Here is a 12,979-nt window from a genome sequence, read left to right as displayed (position 1 = left end):
TTTCATGTTTACATCTTGACTAATTGATCGCGGCAAAAGCTAATTGGTCAATAGAGCATTTTGTCAATACCAGTGTAGCAATTCCATTTCATAAGGATTTGTTAGATGAGGATAATAATAATAATAATAATAATAATAATAATAATAATAACAACAACAACAACAACAACACTTTATTTATATTCCGCTCTTCTCACCCTGAAGGGGACTCAGCGTGGATCACAGTACACATACACGGCAAACATTCAGTGCCGCTTTGTATAGACAATACACACAGAACAGAACAGGAGGTACCATGGAAGGTTGGGCTTGAGTCCAGGGGTTGCTGTTGCTCCATCCTCTATGACGAAGAGCCGTTGGGACTTCCTCCTTCTTTTTGGTCGCCTAGCATTCTCTGATCTTCCTTCTTTATGATGTCGTAAAATTCCTCCCCTGCTTTTTAGCGGTACCTAATTTCTCTAATCACAGCTAAAGCTGTTTTCGAATTGCTTAGGTAAACAATGAGCTAGGGCTGACAGTTGGCTACTCACGGCAACCCGGGGCTTCGAACTTGCAACCTTTTGGTTGATAGATCTTATAATTGCTAATGATTTACCAGCTGTGCTAAATCTCCGGCCCTCCGGATTTTATAAAGAGGCTGCTGTGCCAGGAGACACCAAAATTGTTGGGTGAGTGAGCTTGTTAACAAAAGAACCTCCTCATAAATGTACAACAGTGTAACTTATTAGCAGCAGCTTGACCTAGCACCAGTAGCCCAAAGTGATAAAAAGAACAAAAAACAAACCAATATTATCTCTTTTCTTTGTGGTAAAATAACAAATAAACAAATACATAGTAGCTTTACACGCAGCAGCCTTCACACTAGAGCTTTCTCACACGAGGCTTCTCTCACACAGAGGTTTACCTCACACTCCTCAAGACGGCACTAGCTTTGGCCCACTGACTCTAGCAGGCTTGGGTGTGCTAACTCTTTCCGTGCTTGACTCATACTTTTGTAATCAAAAATACTTAGTTAATATTTAATATTTCTGACAAAACTTTCCTCCCATCTGTTTTCGGCTTTCTTGTCAGGGGTTTTCTTATTTTTTTGGCTCAAGTCTGCAGTTCGCGTCAGGTATCATGACCTCACAGTTGCTTCTTCCCCGGACCTTCATTTTCAAAGTTTTTCTCTCCCATTTGGAACTTCAGGGCCAAGAGGAAACGGAGCCAACCTCGGAGGCATAAGACGCAGGATCAGAAGGTGCTTGGGGAAGCCATGGCGGCAGAAGCGGCCTTGGATGGAGGCAAAGAGAAGGAGGGCCAAAGGACGTTTCCATGCTTAGATGAGGAAGGGAAACACAAACCATTGGAAAACAAAGAAGGTAAGGTTGTGGCACTTCACATCATCTCATATTAAAATGTTTTTTTCCCCAAGAATTAGTGATGATGATGCCTCTGCCAATTGTGCTCGTGTTTGCATCTCCAGAGGTGTTCATAGACCTGATGCCAACCATCATTTGTAAGGAAGTCCCAACCATATTTCTCCCCTTATTTTCAACCTAGATTTGTCCCCATTAAAATCCATACCAGAAACCAGCAGAAATAGGAGTACACTGGTTTGGTTAAGTGATAGGGAAACCGTCATGGTAGGCCTTCTCTGACTGTTGTAAGAAGCTAGAAGAAGCATTGTTGTTGTTTTTTCATTCAGTCACTTCCAACTCTTCATGACCTCATGGACCAGGCCACACCACAGCTCCTTGTAGCCATTGCTCCATTTCCTAAGAGTAGCTCTACATCTCGTGGTGCCAGAGCACAGTCTGTACAGCACCTTCCAAGTCACCCTGTCTTTTGTGTGTCCAGGAGGGGGTTTCTCATCTTGTATCAGTCATGGCTTGAGGTTCTGGGTTTTTGCTTCCACTTTTGGACTCTTGCTTGCTTGTGTGTTCCTGCGAGTATCTCTGTAGATCTTAGGAAGCTATTTCTTGATTTAAGCCATTGTCTTGCTGGCTGATGTCCAAACAGAGGATGGGCTAGATATGTCAATGCCTAGGTCCTTTCATTACTGGCTTCTACTTCCCGGCAGATGTGAGATGGTGCAATACCAGCTCAACAGTATAATTTCTCCAGCGGTGTTGGGCATAGACATCCTGTGATAATGCGTCATGTCTCATTGAGAGCCACGTCCACTGTTTTAACGTGGTGAGATGTATTCCACACTGGGCATGTGTATTCAGCCGCAGAGTAGCAAAGCACAAGGGCAGATGTCTTCATTGTGTCTGGTTGTGATCCCCAGGTTGTGCCAGTCAGCTTTCGTATGATATTGTTACTAGCACCCACTTTTTGTTTGATAGACAAGCAGTGCTTCTTGTAAGTCAGACCATGATCCATAGTGAGTCCCTGGTATTTTGGTGTGCTGCATTGCTCCAGTGGGATTTCTTCCCAGGTAGACCTCAGAGCCCAAGGTGCTTGTGAAAAGCATACATCTGCATTTTAGATGGATTGGGAATCAATGTGTTGTTGAAGGCTTTCAGTGGGAAATGTGGGCCTGTTTTTGGTTGATGGGAGAGTCAAGTTAATTTGGATTGTTGTTGTTGTGTTGTCAAAGGCTTTCGTGGCTGGAATCACTGGGTTGCTGTGAGTTTTCCGGGCAGAATGACCATGTTCCAGAAGCATTCTCTCCTGACGTTTCACCCACATCTATGGCAGCCATCCGTCACAACCTCTGAGAATGTCTGCCATAGATGTAGGGAAACATTAGGAGATAATGCTTTTGGAACATGGCCATACAGCCCAGAAAACTCACAGCAACCCAGAATAGGAGTTAGCTGGTTTCCCCTGTAATAGGCAGTAAGAGCACCTAAAGCTCTGAAGAGCTTCTGTTCAATCATTTCAAAGCTCCTTGCTTGAGTGGCGATGGCATGATTGTCAGCATAAATAAAACTCTGTCCCTTCTGGCAGTAGCTGATCATTTGTGCAGGGCCGTAGCCAGAAAATTTTTTTGGGAGGGATTGAAAATTTCGGGGGGGGGGGGGGGGTTTGAAAATTTCACAGGGGGGTTGAAACCTGCCTCCTAGCTCACGCTGAAGCAAAGAGCACAGAGCACAGCAGGGGCAGAGCAGCCTTCAAATGCCTGCAGCTCCACCCCTGTCAACCACCTCCACCAAGTCTGGCCTCCTTAATGAGAGCATTCAGCACCCCCCCCCCCCCAAAAAAAACTTGGTTGCTTCACTACATCAGCTATAGCTGCAAGTAATGACAGTGCAAATAAATTGTTAATATTTGCTTGAAACAGTGCTTGCAGTTCTGGAGGGACTCTTAATTTTTCGCGTCTCTTAGACTTAGCATGGGGATTTGGTTAACCAGTTAAAATTCATGAGTAAACCAGGTTTTTTTTTAACCTGAAAAAAATCGGTGGGGGGGTTGAACCCCTAACCCCTCCCCCCCCCCCCCCCGGCTACAGGCCTGCATTTGTGTAATATATATACATTATGTATATACATTATTTATTGAGCATTATGCAGCTTTTGACTTTAAAAACCCTTCTTTAAGAGTTCATCCCCCAAAAAGCTTACTTTAAAGGCCTTGGAAAGATGCGTATGGCTGTGTAAAAGATATACATTTTTCTTCACTCTTTCATCGATGGGAATACCTTTCATCCCTCTTCCATTAAGAAACCTGTGTGTTGCCAGAAAGTGTGGTTTTTGTCATTTTATAACAGCTTCTTTATTAATCATAATCATTACCACGATCATCAGACGCACCGACCGGTTTCTAAAAGCAGAGACAAAGAATATATACAGCTAGCCCTTCAAAACAAATCACCACATGACAAAAAAAAAACTTGACAGCAGCTATAGTCCTTTCATCAAGCTGGTAGGCGCTATTCTCTATCAAAAATAATGGCATGTCAGGGAGAAGAGGGCGCAAAAAAGAGTGATGAAATATGTTTGCCAGTTTTCTGACTGGTCAGAAAGGCATCAATTGTGGGCCGCTTTCCCAAGGAAGAAGATGTCTCTCTCTTTCGCTCTCTCTTTCAATCCTCCTCCACATCTTTAGACTTGGAGTATAGATCTTTGTTGCTTTCTGTACGTTGGAAGATATGAGAGCATCACTTTCTGAGACCACTGCGACCCTCATCCAATGACCAATCAAGACCAAACTTAGCACACAGAGCCCCCATGACCCACTCTACATCCTGCTGCAGTTTGAAGGAGGATGGACTTTGGATGATGGGACTTGCAGTACCTTCACTCACTTACTGAAACCACTGCCACCCTCATCCAATGACTGATAAAGACCAAACTTGGCACACAGAGCCCCCATGACCCACTCCTGCTGCTGTTTGGAGGAGGGTGGACCATGGATGATGGGACCTCAGATACCTTCACTCACTTCCTGAAAACCATGCAGCTGTTATCCAATGACTAATAAAGACCAAACTTGGCATACAGAACCGCCATTACCCACTTTCTCTAATAACCCGGGCAGCGCCGGGTCCCCAAGCTAGTTCATAATAAAAGTGAAAATATGTATGTGTGTATGTGGCTCTGGTGCCCACTTCCACAAACAAGCTCCCTCATCCACAAACAGCTTTAACCCACAGTGCTGAGGAGCCACCAAATGCCCTGCTTCCAATGACATTTCAGGTTATAGCGGGTGCCATGAATCTGTAGCCCAACCCCTGCGACTGTCCTCCCCAAACACAATACTGCCCACCACCCAAGGAATGCTTTCATTCGGAGACAATTTCATCCTAGATTTTATGTGTCTCCTCCACCACAGACATCACAGTGTTTCTTACTCTCTCCATAGGTGTGGAATTCGCATGATCCCGCCCACTACCTCTCCCTTAACCCTTTCCTACTCTTTTTAACTCTATCTGCACAACAAACAGAGCAGAACTAATCAGCAACTAAACATGCTGGAGGAGTTTGGGGGATTGATGAAAGTTGTTCATCCTGCATCAAGTCAGAGCACTGTGACCCCCACTGACAAAGGACCTGGACCACATTTGGCACACAGAACCCTCATGACCAAATAAAAATACTGGAGAGGTTTATGGGGAATTCACCTTGATTTATAGCCATTGTAGGTACTGGGATTTATAGTTCACCTGCAATCAAAGAACACTCTGAACCACACCAACGGTGGCCCTGGACCTAACTTTGCACCCATGACTAGCTGAAAATACTGGAGGGTTTTTTTGGGGGCGGGGCGGGGATTGACCTTCATTGCTGAAAGTTGTAGTTCAGTTACATCCAGAGACACTGTGAATACGACTGATGGTGGATCTGGACCAAACTTGGCACATAGAACCCCTATGACCAACTGAACCTACTCGAGGGATTTGAGGGAACTGATCCACCATGGCTGGAGCTGCAGTTCATTCTGCAGCTAGAGATCACATTGAACCCCAGCAATGTTGCATCTAGAGCAAACTTACCCAACATGACAAACTTTACTGATGGAGTTTCAGGGGGTTAACCTGGCATGATGGGAGTTGTAGTTCACCCACAACCTTATCCATTTTGTAAAATAAAAAATGATATTTTCAAATAATCTGTGCAATGCTGGGTACTCACGCTAGTCTAAATTAAAATCCAGAAAAGAGCTTGAATTGCCTATCTTTTCTTGAAATGTGCTCCATGCCAACAAGTTTGGGTCACTGGGTGGTTTGGTAAATTCACAAATTAATTTAGAGTAGGGAGAGTTTGGGTTTGGATGTCCCACAGTTGTATCATGAAAACACAGGGGCTTCGATTGTCTCACTTGTCCATTAAACAGGACACAAAATAATTTTAGAAGGTGCTGCTTTTACAGTCGACAGATCTCACTGCATTTTGCTATTGGAATTAGAATACGCAATTTTTTCAGACATTTTCCCCACAAGGCGTCCTTTAACAAGACCCTGTTTTCCAGTATTATCAAAACCTTGTGTTTCAGGGACTTTACCATGCTGCGAAAAACACGTTTAATTAAAACGAAGTCTCCGGAGAGCTCACAACGCCCCTTCATTGTGTGGGCATTTGGAACACCTGAATGGGGCCATTATTTCTGCTTAATCTGGTAGTTTATATATAGATCCTGATTAGCGTTGTTTGCCGTATTTCCTCTGGTACTTTCAGAGATGGAAACGTGGGCTGTAAAAATACGACAAGGAGCGGAAATTGCCACGTGTAAGGGCTGCGTCAATGATGCCATAGCCATGTAATTCCTTTTGGGCACATTTGTGCAGGAATACAAACGGCCTGACCTGACTTGCTCTGACATGATGTTAGGCCCATTTATTTTCCTCCTCAAGCAAGATAAGGATGCAAGGGGCCAACGGCAGGTGGCAAAGGAGTCACACAAATAGGGCAAGCGACTCCCTGCCATGAAATAAATGGCTTGAAAAATGCCAATGTCTCCTAAGGGGGATGAGAGATAAGTGTCACAAGCAGAGAGCCTTGGAGATGAATTGTTGCGTTTGAGAGGTAACTTTTCAATGAGAGTCAGCTGCTCAAAGTCCGTAGGAGGGGGCTTCTCCTTTCTGTCTACAAGCCCGTTCTTTGGATGTCCGACTTGGTGACCAAACAGCTTTCAGAGATATCAATATTGGGACTTTTTTTTTGTTTTCAATTGCTTATGACCTCCAGGATGGGTGCAAAGCTGTTTCCTTCACCAGGTTTTCCTTCAGGCCTCCTAAGATATTTATGCATGCAAGTCCCTAATACTTAAGACATTGTACTTTTACTTACTTTACTTACTTAGGCGATCCCTTGTTGTCCGAATATGATGGCCTTCCAAGTGTAGTGTCTTGGTAGTGGATGCATAGGTGACCTTGGAGCCCTATTCTTTACCCACATGTTGTTCCACAGTGAGGGCATCGAGGTCCTGGTCAAGGTTGGCTTGATGCGCCTGCCTCTTGGCACACGTCTCCCTTTTGCCTTCCATTTATGCCTCTTCAAATTCCGTAGCACTGCTAGTCACATCTGACCTTCAGTTAGAGCACTTAAGGGCCAGGGCTTCCCAGTTCTCGGTGTTTATGCCACAGTTTAAAAATCTCTTTTCCTTTCCAATAAAATTGTGTTTTCCTTACTTTAGTTGGGTGTATAGTAACTGCTTTGGGAGTCAGTGATCGGGCATTCAGATAATATGGCCAGTCCAGTAGAGTTGATGGCATAGGAGCATCGCTTCAATGCTGGTGGTCTTTGCTTCTTCCAGCATGCTGACATTTCCCCACCTGTTTTTCCAAGAGATTTGCAGGATTTTTCAGATGGAATCATTCCAGGAGTTGAATGTGACATCTGTAGACAGTCCACATTTAGCAAGCATATAACAGGTTGGGAAGACAATAGCTTTATAAACAAGCACCTTGGTTTCCCTACGGATGTCCCGGTCCTCAAACACTCTGCTTCATTCAGAAAAATGCTGCACTCACAGAGCTCAGGAGGTGTTGTATTTCAGTGTCAATGTTGACTTTTGTGGAGAGGTGGCTGCCAAGGGAGCGAAAATGGTCAATAGTCAACATTTTCTAATGTTACACCATTAAGCGGTATTTCTGGCATTGCAGAGGGATTGGCTGGTGACTGCTGAAAGAGCACTTTGGTTTTCTCGATGTTCAGTGAGAGGCTGAGCTTCTCGTATGCTTCTGCAAAGGTATTTAGAGTGGCTTGTAGGTCTTCTGAATGTGTACAGACTACATTATCATTAGCATATTGGAGTTCTATAACAGATGTGGTTGTGACTACTCTTTTGGCTTTCAGCATTGTAATCCTTGGTTTTCTCTGGTATGCCACTTTTCTGCCTTCGGTTCTCACAGAAGGCAGATTCAGATTAGAGTATTATTCCCATTGTTCAAAAATTCATGAGACATAACCAGGTCTTCTCCTTGTCAACTTTTCCTTCAATTTTGTTAAGTGCCACCTTGTTGTGGTGGGGGGCTTAACTGCTCCAAGGATGCTGAGAGCTGTGCTGGCAGTAGTGTAACTACCAGCAGGTTCAACCAAGTCAGAGAGGTCTCAGCTGAGGAGTGGAACTCAGAGCACCTAACCCATTAGCATTATGGAGAAAGGACCGCAGTGGATGCTGCTGATCTGGACATCCATCGGCAAGTGGGCTACAGAATCAAAATACAAATTAACAATCACAGAAGCAACAGAAATATACAATGCCAGAAAACCACACAGTTATGAAATTTTATTACAAATCAGAACCTCAAAAGCGTGGCTACCAAAAAAATTGTTATTATTATGATTAGTATTAGTATTGTATGTATGTTTGTGCAGCATTGAATTGTTGCCTCATGTAAGCTGCTCTGAGTCCCCTTTGGAGTGAGAAGGGTAGGGCATAAATATAGTAAGTAACTAAATAATGAATGACCTGTTGCCATCTGAATAGCAACAGGTCTGGGGAAAGCAAATCCTCAGTACCATTTGCCATTAAATGAACTTGTTTCGAAGTCAGTAAAGGGAATTACTTTCTATTCTCCTTTGGTGACTCAATGGGGAAACGGGCAGCATTCTCCTCCTTGGCGTAAATACGATCTCGCCGCGGACGGCCAGGCGAAATCCAATTTGATTTCTCATTCAATATGTTCATTTCTCTGAGGAAATCCAATCGCCCTTTCCATGCGGCACCTTGGAAAACAACAACATGGCTTTTATCTGAAAGCATTGCTTTACAAATCACACTCCTAACTATTTTAGGTGTTACTTCCCTCCCACCTCCTTTTCTTTGCCTTTTTTCTTTTTTGAACAAAAGGAGTGTAAATAAGACTCTCTGAATTCGGACTCCTGGGGGAAATGTTGTGGCATTGACATCTGCTGGCAAAGGCAAGGGGACGACTTAACAGTTCATCTCGCTCCGGGTTTAATCGTGGCTTTGGGCTCCATGTTGGACTTTGTTCGTATCTGCTTTCGCTCTCACTTTCCCCCTCCAGCAATCTCTATCTGAGTGGCTTTGCTTGGCATCCATTCCACATCTTCCTTTCCTTCAAATATCCGTACTTTTAGAGGCAAGTGGTCTTTAGAGGCAGAGTGGACCTTTTAGGCGAAAACAAACAAGCGAGGAAGGGACCCAGCTTGTCTGCAGACCATTCATTATTTACTGCCCTTTCCATGGACTTGATAACTTTATTCATGAAGCTGGTGGGGCTGGAAAGGTAAAGTTTGATTAATTCACTGCCACTGCATGAACGGAAGAGGTTTTGGGCCGCTTGAGGGACGCCCAAAATCTCATTTGTTTCCCCGATCTGGGAGCAAGTCTTCCGAAAACAAAGGGCGAGTTCACAAATGGGGGGAGCAAGGAAGCCTCCTGTGTTTTATGTGCAGCCTTCCGTCAAAGATGGGGAAATATGGGGGCATCCGTCTGCCCAAGGATAGGTCCCTTCTTGCAAACGAGTTGATGACGCAAAGAGAAAATGCATCGTTGTGGCGTATTTTTCATCGGTGGACAAATGGGGTGAGATAGAAAAGAGATGAGAGGAGAGAGATTAGGGAAAGGCACACAAACCTCGGTCTCTGTTCTGGACTCCTCATTTGATTCATGCCCTGGGCATCTCTTGCCTTCCAAGACCTTGGCAGAGATGTGATTTAGAGAGCTGCGTTAGATTCCTCATTCCCAACACTTTTTCTATCGGTATGGCCAGTACATAGAGTTAACTTTTGGCTGAGTTTGAAGGCAGCAATGAGCCAGAGCTCTTCTCTCCCCTTAGGAGCTTCTCTTGCCATTATATTTAAAACTTGCCATTATACTAAATTTCCTTTGACCAGAAGCTGCCCACTTGGAGTGCCTCTGGTGTTGCTGCGGGAAGGACCTCCATTGTGCATTTGGCGGGGCTCAGACTGCATTGTAGTAAGTGGTCTGTGGTTTGTGGTTTGCTCTTCTCTACACTCACTTGTCACGGACTCCACTTTGTAGCCCCATTTCTTAAAATTGGCTCTGCATCTTGTGGTGCCAAAACTCAGTCTGTTCAGCGCTTTCCAAGTTGCCCAGTGTTCTGTGTGCCCAGGAGAGAGCCTGTCATGTGGTATCAGCCACTGATTGAGGTTTCAGTTTTTAGCCTGCCACTTTTGGACTCTCACTTGCTGAGGTGTACCTGAAAGTTGTCTCTGTAGATCTTAGGAAGCTATTTCTTGATTTCTTGATTTAAGATGTTGATGTGCTGGCTGCTACTTCCCTGAGGATATCAGGTGGTGCAATACCAACTAAACAGTATAATTTCTCCAGTGGTGTTGGGCATAGAAATCCTGTGATAATGTGGCATGTCTCATTAAGAGCCACGTCCACTTTTTCAATGTGGTGAGATGTATTCCACACTGGGCATGCATATTCAGCCGCAGAGTAGCAGAGCGCAAGGGCAGATGTCTTCATTGTGTCTGATTGTGATCCCCAGGTCGTGCCAGTCGGCTTTCATATGATATTATTTCTAGTACCCATTTTTTGCTTGATATTCAAGCTGTGCTTCTTGTAAGTCAAAGCACGGTCCAGGGTAACTCCCAGGTACTTTGGTGTGCTTCAGTGCTCCAGTGGGATTCCTTCCCAGGAAATCCTCAGAGCTTAAGATGCTTGTCTGTTCTTAAGGAGAAAAGCACACGCCTGCATTTTAGATGGATTAGGAATCGGCTGGTTTTCCCTGTAAAAGGCAGTAAGAACATCTATGGCACAGTATGGTCAGTACACGGAGTTAACTTTTGGTTGAGCTCTGTTCATCCATTTCAAAGTTCCCTGCTTAAGCAGTGATGGCATGATCGTCAGCATAGATGAAACTCTGTTCCTTTTGGCAGTGGCTGATCGTTTCTGTAAATGTTAAACATGGATGGAGCACGCACACTCCCTTGAGGCAGGCTGTTCCTCTGTTTTTGCCATTTGCTTCTCTGACTCACCAAAAAAGTTCCTGTTTTGTAGCAGATTTCCTATGAAGCGGGTGTGATATTATACATTTCTCTCAGGAAAAGGCAATGATTTACAGTATCATATGCTGCTGACAGGTCTATGAATCTCCTGCCTTTCAAATCCTGTATTCTGCTGCCTTTCAAAACCATCTTCTATGAGCTGAGTTTCACGATGATACTTGGTGATACACCATTTGAAGCAGAGTTTGCCAGTGTAACTTTTTTCAGACCCTATTTTTTTAGTAGACTCGTCATTTTCAAGCCAGGGTTTAATGGCTCATGGATAGGGCTACATTATGGATCTGTTTTCTGTTGATCCACAGAACTGCCAAAAAAAATATAAAAGAAAAAGGTGTGCTGGTTTTATAGGGATTTAGCATTGCAGATCCAAAAAAACTAATATTGTATTTGTTCATCCATGCGGTTTTATCTCAACTTGCTTTTGCATTTGTAAGTTGTAGCATGTGACTGAGTGAAATTATTACCAGAAATCAGTGAAATTTGCAAAAGGACTGTGTCCGGCATGACATTTCTCTTAATTCAGCACCCAAAAATACATTTTAAACATTGACCATGACTGAGGTGGAGACAAAAACCCCTTCCATTTCGCTGTGCCTCCATATTACTGTTTTTTACTCCTCCTTTTGCTTTCTTTTTCAGCCCCTTCCCTCTATTTTGCCTGCCCTTTCCTCCTCCCCATTGGGCTACTGGAAAAAGGAGAGATTGATGGCTATTGCTCCAAGTCTGAAATTGCTTGCCTGCCAAAGGCCTTCAGAATTAGGAAGGGCCCAGACTCGGCCCTGGAGTTGCTAACCTTTTAGGGGAGTGCCTCTCTGCCTCGCAAAGGCCAGCAAAAGCGGAATAAATTGCCCGAGATAAAGCAGTTGTGATTTACAGGAATTATTAAGGCTTTGGCACCGCATTTAGATTGCCTTGTCTCCGTATTCTCATGAGTCAGCATGTAGATTCATGAGCGCCGAAGCGTTGATTCTCGAGTAGGTCAGCCACACAGTTTAACATGGAAAATAGTCTGTTTAGCCATGGGGCTTTGCAAGGATTGGAGTTCACCTTGCATTCCTCCAGCAAAAGGGGGACAGCCTGGTCGCTACCTTCCAATCCCTGCAGAAAAGCTGGTTTTATGGTGGGTGGGAGTTGCCTCAAAATGCCTCAAAATGAATCACTTGGATGGTCACAAGGGAGATAAACTGTCCCATGCTGCTTCACAGTTGTCCATCCATGAATGAAAAGGTAGATTGAAGAACATCTTTGTGTGTTTGTAACCTTGTCATATCTTGTCCACCAAAAGCCAAGGACACCATTCTGGTCCTGAACTGGTGCCTGTCATCAGTGATGGATTGGATGAGGGCCAACAAGCAGAAACTAAATCCAGACAAGGCAGAGGTGCTCCTGTTCATTTGGAAGACAGAACAAGGTATTGGGTTGCAACCTGTGCTGGACAGGGACATACTCCCCCTGAGGAGTGTTTATGATCATCACGTTTGCAGACGACACCAAATTGGGAGGGATAGCCAATACCCCAGAAGACAAGAGCAGAATTCAAAACAATCTTCACAGCCTAGAGAGATGATTGGCCAAAACTAGCAAAATGAATTTCAACGGGGACAAATGCAAGATACTCCACTTAGGCAGAAAAAATGAAATGCAAAGAGAAAGGATGGGGGATGATGCTTGGCTCGTCAGCAGTACATGTGAAAAAGATCTTGGCGTGCTCAGGGGGCGGAAGGTGAACATGAACCAACAATGTCATGCAGCAGCTTAAAAAACCAATGGGATTTTTGCCTACATCAATAAGAGTCTAGTGTCTAGATCCAGGGAAGTCATATTACCCCTCAATTCTGCCTTGGTTAGGCCACACCTGGAATACTGTGTCCAATTCTGGGCATCACAATTGAAGGGAGATGTTGACAGGCTTGAATGTGTCCAGAGAAGGGTGACTAAAATAAATAAATAAATAAAAAATATTTATTTATTCCCCGCCACCATCTCCCCAATGGGGACTCAGAGCGGCTTACATGGGGCCAAGCCCGGACAACAAATTACAACAAAATAAAACCAAAGCATAAACAATAAACAACATCATCAAATTACATTAAGATTTTTTTTTA

General features: G+C 44.1%; 1 protein-coding gene across 2 annotated transcripts in view; it reads left to right on the top strand.

Annotated features, from left to right (window-relative positions):
* Positions 1-12,979, top strand: part of KDM4B (lysine demethylase 4B) — a 228,728-nt gene that overhangs the window by 165,926 nt on the left and 49,823 nt on the right. For both annotated transcript variants that reach the window (XM_060784971.2, XM_060784972.2), the window contains exon 10: positions 1,189-1,361. In XM_060784971.2, the coding sequence (XP_060640954.2) occupies positions 1,189-1,361 (173 nt within the window). The remainder of the gene's footprint in view (positions 1-1,188; positions 1,362-12,979) is intronic.

This window comes from Anolis sagrei, chromosome X (assembly GCF_037176765.1).
Source record: "Anolis sagrei isolate rAnoSag1 chromosome X, rAnoSag1.mat, whole genome shotgun sequence".
In the NCBI taxonomy this organism is placed as follows: Eukaryota; Metazoa; Chordata; class Lepidosauria; order Squamata; family Dactyloidae; genus Anolis; species Anolis sagrei.
The sequence above is the reverse complement of the archived record's forward strand: the minus strand, read 5'-3'. Positions and strand labels throughout refer to the sequence as shown.